This window comes from Microcaecilia unicolor, chromosome 6 (genome assembly GCF_901765095.1).
Source record: "Microcaecilia unicolor chromosome 6, aMicUni1.1, whole genome shotgun sequence".
NCBI lineage: Eukaryota > Metazoa > Chordata > Amphibia > Gymnophiona > Siphonopidae > Microcaecilia > Microcaecilia unicolor.
The window spans coordinates 308,966,635-308,990,804 of NC_044036.1; the positions used below are offsets into that span (position 1 = coordinate 308,966,635).

Sequence of the window (24,170 nt, forward strand, 5' to 3'; positions counted from 1 at the left end):
GAAATCGCGTTTTTCTTTTATCATTTCCTTTAGCCTCTTTTGCTTCCCAGACCATCAAATGTGATCTAATTTTATATAGGAGCCGATTTACATGTGTAAATCGGTGTTTTACGTGCAAAGATGGTTTATATTACCCACAGGGCCTTTATCATGGGGGGGGGGGGGGTAATTCTGTAGCAGAGCTTCTACGTTTTTTATAGAATACTAGTGGAAATGGCTAAAAACGTGTATGTTAAGCACAATCACCTATGGCTGGTGTACATGCTAACATCTAGCTTGAGCATTTACATGTGTACATATAGTATAATTTATTAGGGATGGGTACCCCAAAATGTTTCTATGCCATAACCATCTACCTTCCTCTGAATTGTTCACCTCATTCACATTATCAAATAATATTGTCTTAGCCCTACACACAGTCTCCTGGTCCTAGTGTAGCTGCCAGAAGTCTTTGCATGTGGTCTCAGAGCTCATTAATGCTGGGACAGCTCCCATAACACGTGGCCCAGTGTCGCACAGGGTTCATTGCATTTAAAGTGTACTGAAGATGCCGTGCATTCCCCCCCCCCCCCCCCAAAAAAAAAAAATGCCCAATAAGGGTGCTATGCAACATTTTATATTGCATATTCTGCAATTCCACATTAACCACTAGCTATGGAATTTTCTCTATAGCTTTGAAAACATCCCCACCTGTCAACTCTGACCCCAGTTCTGTATTCCCATACGGTAGCCAATGAGCTATTCATTGACGGCAGAATTTATTTATTTTAAAAACTGATATACCTCATACGACCTAGGTGCTACCCTCACCAGACCTAGTTTCTCAGACAAAAAGAGTTCTTCTAGTCCAAATCAAAGCCTTGGGCGGCTTTAAAAGGGAAAGTCTCTTTGAATTGATGGAAAATCCACAGGTAAAAGTACCTACCCACACAGCTTTGAAATTTGTTTAAGTAAAATAAACTCTTGCAAGAGCAGTAACAGTAACATCAGGATGGGAGAAACAAATTAATTTTTGTTCTTCATACCTGTAGGTAACCTATGGCTCCTTTGATTATACATCTCTGCTGTACCTCTCAGACTATACTACAGATTTCGGTGGTGGGCAGTTTGTGTTTATGGATGAAGATGCCAACAAGACCATAGAACCCAGAGCAGGTAAGTTTCTCTTTCATTTTTAAGCTGATTAATTTGTAGTGAAACGCAGACAAGTTGGATTTTGTATCTGATGACTCAGTCAGTTGAACAGTCAACCACTCAGTCAGTCACTTAAAACACGCTCTCAAAAGATCAAGCTCCTATATATAGATATTGTATATAGCCATTGTTATATACACCTAACCCACCTCACCCACTCTCTGTGAGACTGTCATTGGAATGCTTTTGTGTTTCACTTATATATTCTGATATTTGTCAACATTTGCTCATTTCTGATCTGAAGGAGCAGGGCTACCTTTGAAAGTTAATAAAAAAATGTATTTAGTCCAATAAAAAAGGTATTTTCTTTTTCTCTGTTTTGTTTTATTTCTGTTTATTAGCTTTAAAAGTGGACCAACATGGCTACCACGCCGTTTTACTGTAGGAGAAATCCCTTACTACAGATCTCCTGTTGAAGTTAACCTGCTGTGCAGTGAATCATTCTCTTTGCCTGAAAATATAGGACAAAGGGTGCTCAAGCTCTTTAAAAGCAGCCAATTATTTTTAACTTTCTGATGTAGTGCTAAGCATTAATTTCCTAATCCAGTTCTTGCTCCCCTTTCCGATGTAATCATCAGTTCCTTTGCAACAGGTACAAGGCAGGGTGATTTTAGTACAGGTTCAGGCAGGATCAATCAAGCCAGTGTCCAAGAAGAGCATATATATGCTGGGCTGACTTTTCTCTATTTGAAGCTTAGCAATGAGTTGTTTCTCTCTTATTTGCACATCAATAATTAAAAATGTCAGGTGTGTTTGACCTTGGCCCTAGGGTCACTCAAAGGTATCCCTAATTGTTTCTAGTTTTATTGGTTTGTTGGTTGATTACATTTGTTGATGCGGATCTTATCAGTTAGAATTTTGCAGCTGCTGTTGGATTTACACGGGTAATGTTATGACTGCCTAGAGAAGTGCAAAGTCCACAGATCTTTGCACTAATATTCCCACGTAAGGAAAGGTGTCTATGCACAATTACATCTGCTACTTTGGGCAGGTAGGTTTTTCAAGAAAGTTGGGTGGTGTGTCTTCCTCTCGTGCCTTTTGACACAATACTTCTTTTAATAGGACATTACGACCATCAAACCAAGATTGGTTACTAGTTCCCACAGAGTGACACCACTCGACATTGTTTTCTCAGTTCAAGGGCCAGAGCTTTGGAATGTGCTGCCCCAGCATCTGAAACTGCAGTGCACCCTCCAGCACTTCAAATCTGCTCTAAAAGCCTTTCTCTTATAGGATGCTTTCCAATAAACATTACTTTTTTTTTTCTCTAAGCATGGAGGCACTGGATGCGAGTCCTGATTGCATAGCTTTCCCCCTCTATATAACCCCCTCCCCAACTATCCTATCATGAATTTTGCTTTCTTTCGTTCTTCTCTTTTCCTAATTATTTTAGTCTGAGCACCACTCAAGTGGCTTGTCTGATGAGCGGGATAGAAAACTTTTAAAAAACTTGGATTTGATGGATTCTTTTGCAATGCAGGACTGATGAAAGAACGCTCACTACAGCAAACTTATATGCGCTGAAACAGCTCATGTGTTCTGATGGTCCCATGAGTTTCTTATGAAAAGATTTGTATGATCTGATGGACTGCCTAATCTGTGAGGCAGATACAGTATGTGGATAAATTATTATTTATTTATTTAGATTTTGCTCACACCTTTTTCAGTAGTAGCTCAAGGTGAGTTACATTCAGGTACTCTGGATATTTCTCTGTCCCAGGTGGGCTTACAATCTAAGTTTGTACCTGAGGCAATGGAGGGTTAAGTGACTTGCCCAAGATCACAAGGAGCAGCAGGTGGGATTTGAACAGGCCACCTCTGGATTGCAAGATCAGTGCTCTAACCACTAGGCCACTCCTCCACTCCAAGTTATGCCTATTTTATAAAGGGAAAATAAGTGCCAATATAAAGCTGTGCGGCTTTGTAAAAGGGACCCTCAATGACTTGCCCTGGTCCCAGGTCCTGACATGGACCATTTTTCGCCTACCAGCTACCTCAGGAGACCAATAAATCAAACTTCAGAAAGGGGCAAGCTCAGAAATCTACAAAGACAAAAACTACAAATTAACACTAAAAACACTGTAATATGAGTACAAGCATACCTTACTTAAAATAGCATACATGTGCACACACCATTCCACTCAAAATTGCTAGAGACATTAAAAGAATATCTCAAACTTTCAAACACCTTGAACTCTCTGAAAATGTCTTAGTCTCACTGTTTCATGATTTTTTCAAAATGGCTGACACCACCATACCATTCAATATATAAAGGAAAAGGAACCTAACACAATTGGAAGGAGAAATCCATCAATCACTCCTCACAACCAATAGCACTTAACAAGTTAAGGTTCAGCACATTCAGTAGGTTCATTCAGAATCCAGTTCTGATCCATTGAATGACACAAACACACAGCCGTAACCACTGGTCTTAATTAAGCCCAAAGTAAATCCCTTGCCACTATCTATTTTTTGTTTTCAAAAATGCTCTTAAAATAATTCTTATTGTTTGGATTATTTTGAAAAGACCCACCGCTCCACCTCTCGATTCAGTCCCGATGGCTCAACCGTGTGCCATCAGTGAATCCATCACTGTTCTTTTTTCACAGTAATACAGATAAATTCCCCCCTCCACTCCCACTCATCTTAGGTGCTTCCAAAACTAGAAATCTCAAATCAGTAAGTTCATGCTGTGCTGACACCCAGTGTTGAACCACTACTACTACTATTTAGCATTTCTATAGCACTACAAGGCGTACACAGCACTGCACAAACATAGAAGAAAGACAGTCCCTGCTCAAAGAGCTTACAATCTAATAGACAAAAAAATAAAGTAATCAAATCAATTAATGTGTACAGGAAGGAGGAGAGGAGGGTAGGGTAGGGTAGGTGGAGGCGAGTGGTTACAAGTGGTTACGAGTCAAAAGCAATGTTAAAGAGGTGGGCTTTCAGTCTAGATTTAAAGGTGGCCAAGGATGGGGCAAGACGTAGGGGCTCAGGAAGTTTATTCCAGGTGTAGGGTGCAGCGAGACAGAAGGCGCGAAGTCTGGAGTTGGCAGTAGTGGAGAAGGGAACAGATAAGAAGGATGTAGTTTGCAGTTGTCCATTGCGAATCTTACTTAGATGTTCATAGTAGTAGTGGTAGTAATATGAGTTCACACTGGTCTGGTTGATTGGCCAATATATAATTTAGGACACGGACACTGAATCATATAAATCACTCCACTGGTGTCACAGTTTGAGTCATGCTGGAGATAAAAAGTTAATGACAATGTTGGATGACATGATATTGGTACATAATGCTAATTTACAGACTGAACATTGCCCACAAGTTGTGTGACCCACATTGGGAGATACATCTTTCTGATGTATATGGAAATGTTGACCACATCAAATGTTGACAAAGATTTCGCCCACAGAAAAATGCAAATCTAGGCACTTGTTGAAATACATCATGATATTGTAACACATGCCAGTATTTAATGATCTTAATTTGAAACGCTGTGAATATGGTAAAACACATACTAGGGTACAGTCCATGTTATGTTCAGAAGGTTGTAACAATAAAGATCAATGAGCAAACAAAGCTGTCTTGTAAGCTCTCTTAATAACTTTGTGAGGATAGCCTCGCTCCACAAATCTCTGAAACCTGTTTCCCGAGCGTTCTTTAAAATCTACATCTTTGTATAAACGCTGTAGTCTCAAGAATTGTCCCGTGGTATATTACCACTCAGATGTTTCAGATGAAAACTATCATGTAGCATCAAATTGTTGTGATCGATACTCTTCCTAAAAATTGTGGTTGTAAAACTGTTACGCACAATTTTGATACTCAAATCCAAAAATGGAAAAAAAACTTATGGTCCATTATAGATGTAAATTACAAATTAGAGTCACAATGTTTAACCATTGTTAAAAAACAAACAAACAAACCCAAAGTTCTCTTCTGTGTCAGTCCAAACCAAAAACCCATCATCGGTGCATCGCTTCCAAGTATATAGATGACACTAGTACGTAGAAGTGTAAGAGGGGGATATAAACAGAGGCAGTGTAAGCATGGTGGGTGCCTTAGGCAAACCTTTAGCCTTACTCCCAGCCCCCCATTAACTTTCAGGAAGCGGGTCTGCTGGCCCCCCCATCCCCCAAGATTTTGTTAATTAAAACTCTTGGGGGAGGGGCAGCAAGCCTGGTGCTTGAAAGTTCATGGGGGGGAGGGGTAAGGCTTCTCGTTACTATTTTGTGTAATGTTCTTGATTTTTGATTCAATAAAGATACTTTCAAACAAATTAAAACTCAACAATTATAATCATCACACAAACATCCTATAGATATGCAGGTTAAATTATGTGCTGATCGTTCTCCAAGTTTTTGTAACTGTCAAGACCTATTGTTTTGCATTGACTGCAGCTGCTGTTTGCTGCTCCCTAGAAAGTGCTGCCCTGGGCTATTGTTTACTCTTGCCTGATGGCTAGGCCGACCCTGGATATAAATGCAATAAATGGATAGATAAATAATCTTGGAATTGTTCCGTGCAGCTGAGTTTATATTGACAATAAAGAGGATGTGCAGTGCTTAGCAACTCTGTGTTATGTCTTTGATTCCTGGGTTTATACACTCCAGCAGCAGGTTGTGTTGGTGGTGTACATTTTTTTCTGTATCTCTTCATGACTCTGTGTTCCCACAATACTGCCTTGTGTTTGCCTTCTTGTAAATATAATTTTCGTTTTAAAGGGGTATTTATGTGCTCTACTCTTTTTTTTCATTAATTTATGTTCTTTTAATTGCTTGTATTGCACCTGCAAGCCCGAAAGCTATCGAAATAGTGTACATTCAGGTTCAGTGAGTAACTTCCTGTCCCTGGAGGGTTCACAAATCTAAGGGGCCCTTTTACTAAGCTGCGTAGGTGCCTACGCGCACCCAACGTGCGTCAGTTCGGAGTTACCGCCCGGCTACCGTGTGGCCCATGCAGTTATTTTATTTTTTCATGCGCGTCCGCTACATGCGCCGGAAAATTTTTATTTTCTGGCGTGCAGCAGAAACCAGGCGGTAATCATCATTCTACGCATGTAGACACCGCACGGTTAACGCATGAGACTCAAAGGGTGGGGGTGAGGTCTTGGACCCAAAATGGACGAGTGCCAATTTTTATTTTGCTGCACATCCATTTTCGGCAAAAATTTTAAAAAGGCCCTTTTTTACAGGCACGCTGAAAAATGGATCTGTGCACGCCCAAAACATGCGCCCACACTAGCGCAGCCCATTTTCAGAGCACCTTAGTAAAAGGACCAGTAAATTTGTACCTGAGGCAATGGTGAGTTAAGTGATTCACCCTAGATCACAAGGAGCAGCAGTGGGATTTGAATTCATCCCTCCCCCTGGTTCTCAGCCTGCTTCTCTAACCATTAGGCTACTCCTCTGCAAGAAGGTCCACATGGAAATAATGTATCCTATTTTCCGGAATGCACACATATATTGGATCCCCCCCTTCTCCCCTGACAAGTCCTGCAAATTTTCTATGGGCAAGACACTGAAAAAAGTTATTGGGGGGACAGGGGAGGGGGGAGTAGAAACATTATGATCTCATAAATCTACTCCTCTTCATAGGCTGCAACAGTTCCTCAACCTAGGCCTTAAGACTGCCTAACCAGTCTGGTTTTCAGGGTATCTCAATGAATATCCATGAGAGAGATTTACATGTTTTGTATGCAAGTCTACCTGATGCATTTTCAGTGAGGATATACTAAAAACCAGAGTGGTCATGTGGTCACGGAGGACGAGTTAGCAAAACACTGGGTTGAAAAAAAATCACTTCCTATTGGGTCCCTATTCCTATTGCCATTGCCTTGCCTTTTCAAAGATTCACTATAGTTATTTTCAAGCCTCTAGCCCTGGACGGGTGATTTTAGATTGTCTTGAAATAGAAATCTGCTGTGTTCCATATTGTATTTTTACAGATTATATTATTGCATCACTTGTCATGGGACTGAGCACCATCTGTGCCATTAAATATAAAGAAATATAATGACTTCTGGCAGACTATATAGTATGTGTAGGCTTTTTGTTTGTAATTTTTAGCACTCATAAGTTTACTCAGAATTATGTGACTGCCAAAAAGATCTTTCTATCTAAACTTGATTTCCAAGCTGAGGGTCATACGCATAAGGATCATTTCCAATACATTTTTGCCTTTACCCAGGTCTTCCAGGCTGATATCCTGGTCTTTAGTTCTGAAGATGCTCTTTAAATAAAAGATGTTATTCTGTGCCACTTAGTTCAGCTCTTTCTCTTTCTTACTGTAATTATTTATCTGTTTCTCTTAACACCTACACAAACTCGACTTCTTTCAAGTGCCATAGGAAGCTGCCTAGTTGGACTCTGTTTGATCAGAGAGAGTGATTTGCCCCCTCTTTTTGTAACAACAAAGCTTCTCATCCCCTACGGATACCTGCATGTAAACATTACCCTGATGGTCTGTTTAGGGGTTTATAAAAATTTGTGCTAAATTTAAAGTATGTTAAATGAAATGATGCTGGAAGATTCCATCTCTACCAGAGTTTTGCCTTTAATCATTGTACTTAACAAAACCATTCTGTTGTTATGCATCTTTCTCAGGTTAATGCCTTGGAGATGAGTTTTTTTAAACAGAGAATTTGTCAAAGCAATATAACAAGTACAGCATAAATGCAGAGGTACCTTCAATGACCTGTGAAACGTGCAGTAGTACGGGTCCTTTCACTTGCACTTGTTGCTCCTCTGATTTTTAGTGCTCTGTAATTGTTTTGACCTTCGTCCAGTCTGATGTGGCTATTGCAGCAAAATCCCAACTGAATGTGCACTCAATTAGGGTTAGATTTTTATTAGGTTTTGTTATTTATAACCCACCTTTATCCAGAGCGAGGTACAATATACACTCATAAAAATGCATAAAAAATACCAAACAAAATTAAACAAAACCTAAACTAACTGACATCAATATTCATAAACAGACGATCCAAAAATTCAAGATATCAGCCTTCTACTTAACTAGAATAACAGAGAAAGCCAGGCACATCAAGTGTCTCCTCAGTTTATGCTTAAATGTCAGCAAGTGGGTCTCATGCTTCAGTCCAGCTGGTAAACGATTCCATTCAAAAGGCCCAGCAATTGAAAAGGACGCTTTCCGTGTCGTATCTAGACAAAATTGATTCATAGCAGATACCATTAAATTTCCAGTATTCATTGATTGCAACTGTCTTTGTGGAACATAATGCTGAATAACGCTCTTCAAGTACACAATAGCAGCATGAAGCAAAATGTTACCGGTAACCAACCCAACCGTTTTAGGCGGTCCTTTTACTAAGGTGCGCCAAAAAATGGCCTTGGCTGTTGTAGACGCATGTATTGGATGTGCGCAGGTCCATTTTTCAGCGTGGTAATTGTCTACGCACATAGAATGATTACCGCCCGGGTTCCGCCGCACGTGTGTAGTGCATGTGTGTAAAAAATGAAATTACTGCCCGGGCCACGCGGTAGCCGGGCAGTAACTCCTAGATATAGTAGTAATCCTAGATATAGAATAGTACAGTAATCTAGGCCAGTCAACACAGTTTTAAAAACTTTATGTAGTTTTATTTAATGAAATTTTAACAATTAACTCTTGTCCATAGTATATCCCCCACACACAAGTGCTTATTCCTCAATACTCTCACCCATTACCCCCCCCCCCCCCAACCCCAACACAGCTCACGTGATTGTCTTGTTTCAGCATCAATATTGACAGTATCTAATTTTGATGAAATTGAAATACTTTGATCCTTGACATAAGGTACCCAGTGCTCTCCCTTCCCCTGCGCACTTCCTCCTTTACCTTCTGTTTGAAACCTCTAGTTAGCACCCTTGGTAAGCTTCCTTCGCTCAAGCTAAGTATGGTGCTGTGAGGTCTTATAGGAGCATATGCAAATAACCACCCCTATGTAACTGCACATACAAGAAAAGATCAGCCATGCAGTGAGATTCCAGATAATGGGGCTTTGCTTTCCTTCGCTGGCTGGCAGAAGCGCGAGTGTAACCCTGGAACGTCGGACTCTTGTGTTCACGCCACATGCAGTGTTACCAAAAGAATTGTGTAAAGTGTTATAACTTTTTATTCCTTGAAAAGGACCAAAATTGATTTTACGATACCTTTTGTTAAGTTCGTATGTAAATTTGGTAATTTAGCTTCCAAGCATCTTCTATTCGACTCTCTACTTCTGTATCTAGTTAACAACAGCTTAGAATTACAGCCGTTCACTTGGGTTGGGAGTCCTCTTTTGGTCACTGCTCTTTAAGATGATAGTCTAGAAACCTGTATAAACTAATTTAATTTCTCTGCTCTTGAGCAGCTGGAGAGAACTTGTGATTCTGATATGCAGGTGAGAGTGGGGGCAGCTTAGCAACAAAGAGCTTAGAGTGCCTGCAAGATGAAAAAGAGATGTCTGCGGAATTCAAGCAGGAGCAGCGGTGAAATGTCACTTCAGTGTAAAAGCATATGGCTAGGGGACATCTTAGAATCTTTTTTGGCAACGTCATCGCAACCACATTTGCCCACACCAGCACTGCATGTGCACCCAGTTACCAGGGGAAATTATGTAGCTTGTCCTTTATTGAAAGGAGGATACCACAGATTATTTTTATTTTTTTTGTTACATTTGTACCCCGCGTTTTCACACTCATGGCAGGCTCAATGCGGCTTACATGGGGCAATGGAGGGTTAAGCGACTTGCCCAGAGTCACAAGGAGCTGCCTGTGCCTGAAGTGGGAATCAAACTCAGTTCTTCAGGACCAAAGTCCACCACCCTAACAGGGGCATAGCCAGACAGCAGATTTTGGGTGGGCCTAGGTAAGAAGTGGGTGGGCACCAAATATTCTCTCCCCCACCCCCACATCAAAAAAATATCTCAGCTGGTGAGAAAATGCTTCTCTCCAGTCTCCACCTTGGTAGTCTGCAGCAGGCGTGCGCTGAAAACTGAGCATGCGAAGGTGCCAGTATTGTGGAGAGCAGCATTTTCATTACCATGTGCTACTGTTGCATGGGCCTGAGCCCTAAGTGGGTGGGCCCCGGCCCACCCAGGCCCACCTGTGGCTACGCCACTGCACCCTAACCACTAGACCACTCCTCACCAGATTCAGCACCAGAATTGATTTTTTTATTTTTATTTTTTTTAAAGCAATTGCTTATTCTGCTACTTTGCATGCTAACAGTGCTACCCTTTGACACAGTGATTTTTCCCCACAATAAAACCCTTACTACACTTGGAAAGTATTACTAATATGGGGAATCCCGTGTAAATAAAAAGTATATCTTTTTACACTGGTCGCTGAAGTGGGAATTGAACTCAGTTCCTCAGGACCAAAGTCCACCACCCTAACCACTAGGCCACTCCTCCATTACATCTGAGAAGAGTGTTATTTTGGAACCCACATCTTTTTTTTTTTTTTTTAAATGGTACTTTTGGAAGAGCATTTGAAGGGCATTTCTATGATTGGGCACCTGCATTGATGTGCCTCTTGCACGGGTAAATGTACAACGCGGGAGGTGGTGGAGATGAAAACGGTAACGGAATTCAAACATGTGTTGGATAAACATAAAGGAATCCTGTTCAGAAGGAATGGATTCTCAGAAGCTTAGCCGAGATTGGGTGGCAGAGCTGGTGTTGGGAGGCGGGGCTAGTGCTGGGCAGACTTCTAGGTCTGTGCCTGAAAATGGCAGATACAAATCTAGGTCAGGTATACACAAAAAGTAGCACATATGAGTTTATCTTGTAGGGCAGACTGGATGGACCATGCAGGTCTTTTTCTGCCATCATCTACTATGTTACTATGTAACTGGTAGCAATGCAACTAAGCGCTATTCTGTAAGGCAGTGGTTCCCAAACTTGGTCCTGGAGGCACCCTAGCTAGTCAGATTTTCAGGACATCCACAATGAATATGCATGAGAGAGATTTGCATGTAGTGGAGGTAGTGCATGCATATATATCTGATGAATATTTATTGTGGATATCCTGAAAACCTGACTGGCTGGGGTGCTTCCAGGACCAGGTTTGAGAACCACTGCTGTAAGGGCACATGTAAGTGGCATAGGGTGTCAATACAAGGGGGCATTCGCATGGGAGGGGTTGCCACTTCCACATGCCACTTCCAGAATACCATAAGTTACACGCACTCTTGCCGCACTTAGGCACTCACAGTTATGCCAGGTCTACGGCTGGTGTAACTGTAGGCACTTAAATTTTAGGTGCACCCACGCCGGGTTGTGGTAGTATTTTATAATGGAATCTGGGCTCCAAGATGATGTTATAGGCCAGGGGTGCTCAGTGTCGGTCCTCAAGGGCTACAACTCAGGTTTTCAGTATTTTCCCAGTGAACAGGCATAAATCATTCAACAACTATCACTAAAATAAACTGGGGCATTGCTGCAGGATGTGCTGCGAGTTCCTGTCTACCCAATATCCATGAATGAGATTGAATCATCAATTGAGTCCGACCCCTGATGACACTAAGGAAGCGAAACACAGACTGTGTAGGGTGTGGGAAAACTTCAAGATACAGATGGTTTTGATCTTGTGAAGATTTGTTGATTGGTTCCAGACATTTCAACTTAGTGCCTGCTTTTGTAGGAGAAGCTCATTGTGACCCAGCTGTTAATTTTGGGATTTGGAACAACACATTTCAGCAAACGTTCCATTGAACAGATACATATGGGCCACCAGCGGTGGAAGGAGTGAAAGGCAGCTTCAAAAGGACTCTAAAGCTGGGGAACGGGGTGATTAGCGTGGTTTTGGATGAGAATATGCTGTTATAGTTATACTACATTAGGGAGGCATTTCTATTGTTCTAGTTATGAAAAATATTGAAATGTTTGGATATTTGTGAGTTTTTAAGCTGATTTATCCATTGAATTTTGAGTGATTTTATGTTTGATATATAATAAAGTTTATTTTAGTGATAGTTGTTGAATGATTTATGTGTGTTTCAATTTACAACTATAAGTGTTTTGTTACCCGGTGTTGTGATTTGTGCAGTGAACATGCATGAGATCTAGTTGTATACAATGGAGGCAATGCATGCAAATAGATTGTCAGGCTTTCAAGGCAGAATCTAGGTTCGTGAGCCCTTGGGCCACTGCCGTGGAGCAGCAGTGGCAGGCAAACCACCCCACACCAGAAACAAGGCAGAACTCTGACAGAAACAGCTAGACTTCACCTGCGCTTGACCACCCTTCCCCAGGAGTTGAGCCCCTGGGTGCAGGCAGCCGGCAGGACTTACCGGACAGGGCAGGCACTGGATACCAACTAGGCTGAACAGGGACTGAGGGTCAGAGGGGAAAGGAATATACATAGGCAGCAAGGCAGGAAACTGGGCTAGGACTCACAGACAGACAATACTACACAAGCAGAAAATGGACAAGCTAAAGGACAGGAACTGAAAGCTGCCACACAGCCACTGAAACAGGGTACAAATACTGACAGACAAGAGACAGGACTGAAAGCTGAAGAGCAGCCACTAAAACAGGGTACAAAGACTGACAGACAAGAGACAAGACTGAAAGCTGCAGAGCAGCCACTAAGCAAGAGACACAGACAAACAGAAACTAGACAAGGAATACAGACCAGAAACAAGACTAGGGAAGTATGCAAATAAATCTAAGCTAAACTACACAAGGATAACTAGAAACAGACAAGGAACTAAACAAGAAACCAGACTAGGCAGAAGTGCAACAAAGCACCAACAAACCAGGGACCTTAGACGATGCAAAGGCCAACTCAGAAGGTTCCAGGTGGTAATAAACCCATCAGCAGCTGAAACTGAGCTGCAGGAATCATGAGGCAGCTACGGGTGAGGCTAGCTGCCAATCTTCAAACCAAGTCTGGAGGGCTGGAATATCTGGACCGGACCAGAAAGAAAGTCTGGAAAGTCTATGGCAGCCACCGGTTCTGGCCACCAGAGGGTGAGAGGAACACAAACCAAGACACAGGCAGAAAGCATACTGAAGCACAGAGAGGCTTAACACACACAGGTGCAGTATAGTGGAGTAATCAGAGCCATGCTGGAAGCAGCCAGCACACAGAGACAGAGACAGAACTAACTCAGGAAGAACAGACAGAAGCCAGCTCAGAAGCTGACCGCCGGAAATAAGATGAGTCTGAGAGGGGTCACGACCACAATCGTGACATAGATCTCCTGCATATTCATTGGAGAAATCCTGAAGACCTGACTGCGTTGCGGCCCTCGAGAACTGACATTGAGCACCCCTGGAATAGGCTCTCACTGCATAGTATCAGGGTGCCTGAAAAGAGGTACCCATTTATAGAAATGCGTCAACGATGCCTGATGAGGTCTCAACGGGTGACATTTAGATTTAATAGCTTGCCTTCTCCAAATTTGAACTCTAGGTGAGTTATAAGCAGGCAGAGAATTATTTGTAGGCTGTGTTCCAATGCATTAACCTACTGTAGCCTGCGTGGTTGGCTCATATGCTATTTTGAGACTGTGAAGTCACTCGGGATAAATGTGACTGGGACAAACAGGTTTAGGCAAAACATTTCTCTGTATAGCCATTTTTCAGGGACAGTTCAGATTTGCTTGGTCCAACCATGAAATCATTTTCTCTTGTAAGCTGCCTGTTCTTCAGGCCATAATCAAGAATAGAATGGGAGGCAGAACTTGACTGTTTTGTCAGTTTAAAATTGCCTTCTGTCATTTGTTGTTCTATAACACATTTTATTTCCTGTTCTTGCCAACATGGAATTCATGGGAAAAGCAGTGAAGGGACGTGACTTATTGAGTGTTTAAAGTAAAAGGTTACACTTTCTTTTTATATTTCATTTTTATAGCATTATCAATCTTATGGAGACATTAATGCTTACACCCTACAGCTTGCTGAATACAATAAAAAGAAGAAAGAAAAGAAAATCTTTGGTAAGCTAACAAGACAGCCTTTATAATCAGAATAGTATGAATTTATGATAAAGCAGGAGACAAGGTTATCCAAAGAAAAGAGAGTTAAAAAAAAAAGTGACCTGATGAAATAACATTAAAAAAAATGTCCAACTCATACAAGGAGGAAATGGAAGCTGGAAGTTAAGTCCCGGTTACAGTTACAATTTGTTAAAAAAAATAGTTTGATCAAATGTTCATAACGTAAATCAAGGTGATGTACAATAAAATCAATGTTCAGAAGAGCACGCCATTAAAATGTATTTATTTTATTTATTATTTATTAGGATTTATTTACCGCCTTTTTGAAGGAATTTACTCAAGGTGGTGTACAAGAAGAAAGAAAATCAAACACAAGCAATAGACAATTACAGCAGTAAAAATATTCAAATAACAATACAAAGCAGGGGCAGACTGAGGGTGGTCTGGGCCCCCGCCCGGCTGCTGCCCGACACCTCCCCACCACCATCTCGCTGCTGCCCTCCCCCCCCGCTGCCCGAGTCCTACCTGAAGGGCTGCTACTGCTATTCCCACGCCTGTTGGTGCCGCTGTGTTTTCAAAATAGCAGCTGAGACTTCCAGTGGTAGTCTCGCAAAACTTCTGCAGGGAGTCTCGACCACCATTTTTAAAGTACAGCTGTGCCGGGCAGGGGGAATAGCGGCAGCACAATGGGCAGGAAGGAACATGTTCCCCCCCCCACAGAGGGCACTAGATCACCAGTGGTGCACCTTTAAAGGTAGGACAGGGGAAGGCTGTAGTGTGCGGCGGGCATCCGGGTAGAGCCTCTGGGTCCTCGAGCACTGTTCAGTTGCTCGAATACACAGTCCACCCCTGAACCATGGCGTAGTATACGTCTTACAATGTCAACACAATCCATAATAGAATATTTTAATTGACAATGTAGGGTATAAGCAAAGATGGAACATATAGATAGGTATTGTATGGTGAGCCCTCCAAACCCACCAAAACCCAACTGTACACCGCTACAATAGCCTTTATGCCTGCAGGTGTCACCTATATGTAGGTACGGCTTTTGGAGGGCTTACATGTTCCACCACAAGTATACCAGTTAGAGTGGGATACGAGCCTGGGTCCCCTTCTCTACAGTGCACTACACTGACCACTAAACTACTCCAGGGGACCTGCTTGTTCTAATAGGGCTGGCTATAACATCTGATGCTGTCACAGAGGCTGGTCTTGTACTGTATCTCAGTGGCGTACCAAGGGGGGGGCAGTGGGGGTGGTGCGCCCTGGGTGCACGCCGCTGGGGGGTGTCGCGGTGCGTGCCTGCTGCACGAGTTCGCTAACTTCTCTCGTTCGCTGCAGCTCCCTCTGCCCCAGAACAGGTTACTTCCTGTTCCGGGGCAGAGGGAGCTGCAGCGAACAAGCAAAGTTAGTAAACTCGCAGCAGGCGCGCGCTGCGGCACCCCCCCCCCAGCGGCATGCACCCGGGGGGGCTCTTTCGCCGGGGGGGGGGCCGCGCTGCATCGGGGGGGGGGGGGCGCTGCACCCAGGGGTCGGGGCGCCGCCCCCCTAGGAACACCACTGCTGTATCTTTCACATATTTGGAGGTGGGAGAGGGGGTCATTGACCACTGGGTGAGTAAGGGAGGTCATGCCTTAATCCCTCCAGTGGTCATCTGGTCATTAAGGGCACCTTTTTCTGATTTTAGTCTATTCCAGACTATCTTAACTTTTTGCCCTTGATGTTTTTGCTTTGTTCCGTTATGGCAGAAAAATGCCCGAGTTTTGGGAATGCCCAAATCCTACTCCAGTACACCCTCTTGAGATTTAGATGAACTGCATAGAAAATAGTCTTAAAAATGGTTTCAAAAATAGCAATTCTGACGTTTTGACAAAAAAAGTCATCCATCTGCTGCTTTGTGCCACTTTTTGGATGTTTTTCTGTTTCGAAAATGAGCCCCTATTTCACAATGGACTAGGGAAAATCTGAGGAGATCTGGAATCTCTTTTTTTCAAGAAATCCCATAACATATATATATATATCGGACATCCATACTAAGTTACTGAAAGAAGTTTTTTTTTCTTTATTCTATTAAAGGAAGATCTGTTGACAAGTACAAAGTTAAGTCAATTTTAAACTCAGATTGATAAGCTCTAATTTTTTTGTTGTTGTTTATCCTATTAGCTAAGTCCTCTGCTGTTTATATTGGGAGTTATAGCTGGCAGGGGGAGGGAGGGGGGGGTCTAGGGATCTTACTAATTGTTCTCTTGATTTATGATGACAGATCATCAAAGATGCTGGATTTTTTGTTGCTAAGTAACCAGCATAGAAAAGCTGCAATATCCATTTATATTTTCTTCTTATTTTGCTCTTGTTTTTCTCTTATCTGTTTTTATATATCTCTGTTGTGTTATGTAATCAGTAGCTGAATTTAACACTATTCCTTATTACGTCAGTATATATATATATATATATACATCTCGCATGTTCAGATGTTATCATTATATGGTTCAAGATTGTTATTTGTCACTGATGGTCTTATTTCATACTGTGGTGGTAGCTTATTTGAAAACAAAGGTTAAAAACAAGCAAAGCTTTGAATTACTTCCTAAAAAAAGTGATCACTTTCATGGTACAACATTTAGCTGCCTAACCCATGGAGTTAAGTGGCAAGATCCCTAAGTTTGAACAAATAGCCACTTAATTTGACTTGATGGTTATATTTAACCACATTTAAAGTAAACATTCCAATGAATAATGTTTGTGTTGGGAGAGCTTTGGTGATTTGGGATTTAAATTACTTGTCTTTTGCAAATCCAAGCTCAAGATAAGTTACAAATCAGATATGGGAGTTTTTTTCCGCTGCCTCAAAAGGCTTACAATATTAAGTCCTAATTTATTAATAAATGTTAATACATATTAAAACATCTTAATGCAAGTTATACACTGGAGGGCTGATTCAGAAAGCTACCGCAAGCTGAACTGCACTATTACCATATGGTTAACATGCATCTTACTAGCCAAGTAATGCAGAAAACAGTTGAGTGCAGGCTTTAACCTGTGTGGTAAACATGGCCACAAACTCCATTAAAATGAACAGTAATGTGGTAATTACCTATTCCCCTGCAATGCACAGGAAAAAAAATAGGTTCTTCTGACATGCAAATATGAGAAATATTTTGCCAGGTCCAGGGCATCATAGGAGGGTTGCCTGAGAGAAGGGGGTTTCTAGTGGCATCCCCCTCCCTCTTTCCTGACCCACCTACTCCCAACAGCTTACTGCGTCGGTTCCTAGTGTCTAGCAGCACCTCACCCTCACCCATCAATAAAAAAATTCCTTAATGTCCAGTGTTAAAATCTGGGTTTAATGCATTTTAAAGTGAGAATTTTCCCGTGCACTAAAGCCCAGATTTAATGTGCCAGTATTTAGGGCTTTTAAATATTTAAAACAAAAATTTTTTAAGTAAAAAAACTATTAAAAAAAATAATAATAGCACATGCAAACTGACAATATTACAGCAAAAATTTTTTTTTCAGGTGCTAAATGCACATTAGGGCATAAGACTCTAGTAAAAAAGGCCCCCAATATGAGTTATTTATTAATTGGAATTTGATTATTTGTTTCTGACTAAATTTTTAGTGTGCACTAAAGATAGAGACACCCATTATACGCCTAAAGTTCAGCACAGTTTATAGAATACAACCTGCGTCCATCCGCAAAACTAAATTTAGTCACGGCCAGTTATGCTAAGTAAACCTTAGTGTAAATATGGATGGCTAAATTATGCACAGATCGGGCATATTCTGTAACAATGCACGTAGATTTTAGAAATGCCCATGATGCACCCTTGACCATGCCCCCTTTCAACTATGCAACTTAGAATTTAGGCGCATCACATTACAGAAAATGCTTAGACAGTTGTGCGCATAAATTCTAATTAATGCCAGTTAGTGTCAGTAATTAAGTGGCAATTATCAGCACTGAATGGCCTGTTAACTGTTGTGCGCACAAATGCAGAATATGACTGTATTTGCGTGCGCAACTTTAGTCACACTATATAGAATCCAGGGGATAGTTCTTAATGCATGAATTTAGAATTTTAGTGAATATTTTGTAATTGATATTTAATAATGAAATTGGCCTATTGTTAGAGCACAAGGTAATCTCTACCTTCTTTTGGTGTGACTGTTATTGATGCATCATAAAAGAGGAGGGGGGCTAAATGCTCGGGCTGTGAGGTACCATTAAATACTTCTCCCTGCAACTTTATTTTTTTTTTTAAAGAAGCAGTGGTGCACCGAGGGCAGGGCGGTGGGGGCAATCTGCAAGGGGGGGCAGAGAACAGCCGCGTGGCTGTTGGCTCCACCAGTTCCCTGCTCCCTCTGACGCTACTTCCTCTTCCAGAGCAGGGAACCGGCGGAGTTGACAGCCACACAACTGCTCCCAGCACCCCCTTGCAGTGTGTACCCGGGGTAGATACACCGGGGGGGGGGGGGGGGGGGGGGGGGGAGTTGAAGCGGCGTAGGAAGTGAAGGTGATGCTCCGGGAGGGTGCACACGGCAATCCGCCCTGGTTGGCAGTTGACCTAGGAATGCCACTGTAAAGAAGCAATTACTAACCCCGCTTCCTCAAAAGTGAATAGAAGTCCCAGAAATAGGACCGAAATCATCATCATCATTATCATGGTGACAGCAGGACAGCACTCATTGGGGATAGCGTGACTGCATCTTATGATTAATTTGTGTTTGCTGACCGTTCTGCTCATTCCATTCAGACCTAAGGAAGGGAGTGCCAGCTCGTGGAAGCTAGTCAAGAAATGTATTCAGTGACATCAGATTTAAAATCTTGAAAAATGAAGAGATATCAGCCTGAGGGAGAGACTATTATCTTCTGAAAGTGACATTCCCCCCCCCCCCCCCCCCCCCCCCATGACTGTACATCGTTTTCCATTATAAAGCAAAGAGGTTCTAGAGATTGCTTTACAAGAGGCTGTTTTCAATTTGTTAGTTGTTAGGAACTCCCTTGTGGTCTGTTGGATTTATTTATATTTTGCCTACAGGTGTGTGATGCCCTTGGGATTTGTGGTATAAATAAGGCTGTTTAGCTTTTTTTTTCTTCTTTTCGTTTCCATTTGCATTTCTTTTAGTACACTTTCCACCTTATAATCGAAAGAGAAAAACGCCTAGATTTCAACCCAAATCGGGAGATAGACGTTTATCACACAAAAACGAATAAATCGGTATAATGGAAAGCCGATTTTGGACGTTTTCAACTGCACTCCATCGCGGAAGCGTACAAAGTTGATGGGGGCGTGTCAGAGGCGTGGCGAAGGTGGAACTGGGGCGTGGTTATCGGCCGAGGAGAGATGGGCGCCTTTCGCCGATAATGGAAAAAAAGTATGCGTTTGTAGCTAGAATTTAGGGCACTTTTCCTGGACCCTGTTTTTTCACGAATAAGGCCCCAAAAAGGGCCCTAAATGACCAGATTTACCCCCAGAGGGAATGGGGATGACCTCCCCTGACTCCCCCAGTGGTCACTAACCCCCTCCCACCACAAAAAATGATGTTTCACAACTTTTTATTTTCACCCTCAAATGTCATACCCATCTCCCTGGCAGCAGTATGTAGGTCCCTGGAGCAGTTGTTAGGGGGTGCAGTGGACTTCAGGCAGGTGGACCCAGGCCCATCCCCCCCCTACCTGTTACAATTGTGCTGCTTAATGCTTAGTCGTCCAACCCCCCCAAACCCACTGTACCCACATGTAGGTGCCCCCCTTCACCCCTTAGGGCTATAGTAATGGTGTAGACTTGTGGGCAGTGGGTTTTGAGGGGGATTTGGGGGGCTCAACATACAAGGGAAGGGTGCTATGCACCTGAGAGCTCTTTTACCTTTTTTTTTGTTTTTGTAAAAGTGCCCCCTAGGGTGCCCGGTTGATGTCCTGGCATGTGAGGGGGGACAGTGCACTACGAATCCTGGCCCCTCCCACAAACAAATGCCTTGGATTTATTCATTTTTGAGCTGGGCGCTTTCATTTTCCATTATCACTGAAAAACAAAAACACCCAGCTCACAAATTGTCAAATAAACATGGACGTCTATTTTTTTCGAAAATACGGTTCGGTCCGCCCCTTCACGGACCCGTTCTCGGAGATAAACGCCCATGGAGATAGACGTTTTCGTTCGATTATGCCCCTCTTTGAGGACAATTTTCACACCAGTTTGCACAGGAAAATAGTGATTTTGTGCATGTAATTCAGCTTTCTGAAAATTGCCCTCCTTCTTTGTAGCTAAAAACATGTGCATTCCACAACACATGTACTTTATCCTGTTTTTAGAGGAGCCTTCCAGGGGCTGTATTTTGGGCAGGGTTGAAAAATGTGCAAAGGTTATGTTTGCTGTTTTCTGTAAAGTCTACCTGTGCAAGAAGCACATACTTTATCTCTGAAACTTGGAACAAAGTCTGAAAATTGCCTCCTACTAATGATCAAAACCCCTGGCCTGCGCCCTGCATATAACAGAGGTGTAGGGCCACCAAGAGACCCATCCGGGCCCGGATCTTATGCACCCTTACAGACAGTTTAATTAATGCAGTATTTGATATTTTTGATTGGATTAAGTTCTGTTTTGTGGAGTCTCTAAACTCTCCTGATGAAGGCTGAAACACAGCCTGTGTTGAGTTTCTCTGGCTGGGACTTTGTAGCTACATGTTCTTTACCCATTAAAGGAACTTTTTTGCAACATTTGGTCATCTTGACACTTGTCATCTTCCATTCTTGGTTTGGTTTGCTTATATTTTTGTGTGGAATTTTTTTCTGGTTTTCTCTTGTCTTTGGGCACTTGTAGGGTTACCATTTGTCCGGATTTACCCGGACATGTCCTCTTTTTGAGGACTTGTCCGGGCAACCGGGTGGGTTTTGCCAATCTGCCCGTTTGTCCGGATTTCTGGACAAACGGGCAGGCTGGTGGGCGGGCCGTACTATAGGACAATCCGGACAAACGGGCAGATTGCTAGCCTCCACTCCTCTTACTACTGCCCTGGTGGTCTAGTAACCTCTTCCGCCCTTGGGACAGGAAAGAGCCCCCTCTTTCCTGCCCGGAGCGCTGCCCTGCATGTATCCTTCCTGTTGCTGATCTCGGTGCCGATTCAAAATGGCCGCCGAGAGTTGAAGTGACATCGCGAGACTTCAACTCTCGGCGACCATTTTGAATCGGCGCCGAGATCAGCAACAGGAAGGATGCATGCAGGGCAGCGCTCCGGGCAGGAAAGAGGGGGCTCTTTCCTGCCCCGAAGAGGTCACTAGACCACCAGGGCAGTAGTAAGGTAAGGGGAGGGGGGTGACGGGGTGTGTGACAGGGGGGAGGGGAAAATGTGACAGGGGGTGTGGTGGGTGTGTGGTGGGGCTGGGCATGTGTCCTCCTTTTTGGGGGACAAAATATGGTAACCCTAGGCACTCGGACCTCTAGGTATTATAAAACTACAGATTACAAAGGTGACTATTACAGTAAAAAAAAAAAAAAAAGATGTACATATAACAGAAAATAGGTACAGAATTTTATAAGCTAGGTTTTTGTTCCATAACAGAACCATAATGTTTTAATTAAAAATTAAGCAAGATAACGCTTTGGGTCTCTATGGTAATACTATTAATTATTAATATGTAATGCAATGTGTACCTAGTGCTGTATGGACAGTTCTTAAGAACATAAGATAAGCCATTCTGAGTCAGAGCAAGGTCCATTGTGCTCAGCATCCTGTCTCCAACAGTGGCTAGTCCCAGCAGGTCCCAGAAAGTCGATCTTTTGCTTATAGCTCTTTTTGAGGGATAAGCGAAGGCTTTCACCAACCTACCTCACTAAGTGTGTGTGGTGGGGGGGGGGGGGAGGGAGAAGTTATCAAGCTATATTAGGGCCTTAAGTTGCGTTGTTTGCCCTACTGCTGTGATATTTAGGTCATTGTGGGTTACATAGTAATGAGATGCAAAATATGCAAATACATCTGAAGCAGCTTTTTACTGTGTAAAAATCAGAACACGACTCAGTGTGCGCTAAAGAGGGGTCAAACCTTCATTCATCTTTTTTTTTTTTTTTAACTTGGATGTGATTACGACCAGTGGCGTAGCCAAGGGTGGGCTTGGGTGGGCCCAGGCCCACCCACTTTGGGTTCAGGCCCACCCAGTAGCAGCATACCTATGATGCCCCACCAGCCGAAAACTCCCAACAAGTGTCCCTCCTGCATACCTTGTAAGTAGCAGATCTTCGCCTGCAGTGAGCAGTGACATACATACTGCTCGCACCGGCCCCACAGCCTTCTCTCTGATGTATTTCTGCCTAGGCGGAAACAGGAAGTTGCATCAGAGGGAAGGGTGTGGGGCCAACATGAGCAGTGTGTATTAGTTGCTGCTCGCTGCTGGTGAAAATCTGCTATTTAAAAGGCATACGGGAGAGGGGGGATATTTGAGAGACCATATGGCATGCAGGCGAGAGAAGGAGAGACCAAATCACGTGTGGGACGGGGCGAGGTTCTTCTGCCCACCCATCTTGGGCCCAGGCCCACCCAAAATTGGGTGCCTGGCTACGCCCCTGATTACAACAGGTCTAGATAAAAACGTCCATTTTTTTTTTTACTTGGACGTGTCTTCCTGTTCCATTATCACTGAAAGATGCCCTAATTTTTGGCCTGCCCTAGTTCCACCCAAAACACGCTATTTGGATTAATTTGGTGAAAAACGTGCAAATTCTGCCTTTTCGAAAATCACAGTTTGGACAGTTTTGTCAGATGTATATGTTTTTTGGCTGTTTTGAGACATCTGCTTTGAAAATGAGCGTCATAGTTTCCTCAGTTTCACAAGATCCTTCAATTCCTCATAATCCTCTGCAGTCTTAACAATTTTGAATAATTTTCTGTTGTCTGAAAATTTCATCGCCTCACTTGTTGCTCGTTTTTCCAGATTATTTATGAGTGCATTAAACGATATACTCATGTATCTGTTTACACCTTCAAAAAAATCAAATTTAATTTCTAAGGCAATATTTTCTTTATTTTATTTATTTACAATGCTTGATATACTGTGAAATATCCATCAATGACTTCTACGCGGTTTACTACTCATGCTGATTTACTCAAATTAATCCATACTCATTTATATGATTAGTAATTTTGTTTTTCAGAATAGATCTACCTTTTTGCCTAGCACTAATGTCAGGCTCACTGGTCTATAGTTTCCCAGATCACCTCTGGAACACTTTTAAAAAATTGAACTTATGGGCCACCCTCAAGTCTTCGAGCACAATGGTGGTTTTAAATGATAGCTTGCAGTCAAGTTGACAGAAAGATATTGAGGATAAGAATATTTGAATCCTGTATTCTAGGGGAGACGAGTGTCAGAAGGATGGTTTTGGGTATGAGTCTTAAAGGGGATGCTCTTAGAACAATTTCAGGCTTATTTTCAAAAGAGAAGGGCGCCCATCTTTCGACACAAATCGCAAGATGGGTGTCCTTCTCACAGGGTCACCCAAATCGGCATAATTGAAAGCTGATTTTGGGCGACCTTAACTGCTTTCCGTCGTGGGGACGACCAAAGTTCATGGGGGGGTGTCAGAGGCGTAGCGAAGGCAGGACTGGGGCATGCCTAACACATGGGCGTCCTCGACCGATAATGGAAAAGGGCGTCCCTGACGAACACTTGGACGACTTTACCTGGTCGTTTTTTTCTTACGACCAAGCCGCAAAAATGTGCCCTAAATGACCAGAGGGAATCGGGGATGACCTCCCCTTACTCCCCCAGTGGTCATTAACCTCCTCCCACCCTCAAAAAAATTTTTTTAAAATATTTTTTCCATCCTCTATGCCAACCTCAAATATCATACCCAGCTCCATGACAGCAGTATGCAGGTCCCTGGTGCAGTTTTAGTGGGTGCAGTGCACTTTAGGCAGGTGGACACAGGCCCCCCCCCCACCTGTTACACTTGTGGTGGTACATGTGAGCCCTTCAAAAGCCACCAGAAACCCACTGTACCCACACGTAGGTGCCCCCCTTCACCCATAAGGGTGTACAGTT

The 24,170-nt window shown here is 42.8% G+C and overlaps 1 protein-coding gene across 2 annotated transcripts in view; it reads left to right on the forward strand.

Annotated features, from left to right (window-relative positions):
- The window catches only part of OGFOD3 (2-oxoglutarate and iron dependent oxygenase domain containing 3), a 148,106-nt gene that overhangs the window by 100,320 nt on the left and 23,616 nt on the right, over positions 1–24,170 (forward strand). The window contains exons 8-9 of one of the 2 annotated variants that reach the window (XM_030208129.1): positions 1,032–1,155; positions 14,047–14,121. In XM_030208129.1, the coding sequence (XP_030063989.1) occupies positions 1,032–1,155; positions 14,047–14,072 (150 nt within the window). In that variant the 3' untranslated portion in view covers positions 14,073–14,121. Of the gene's footprint in view, positions 1–1,031; positions 1,156–14,046; positions 14,122–24,170 lie in introns of those variants that run through there. The other variant, XM_030208128.1, reaches the window with a different exon arrangement.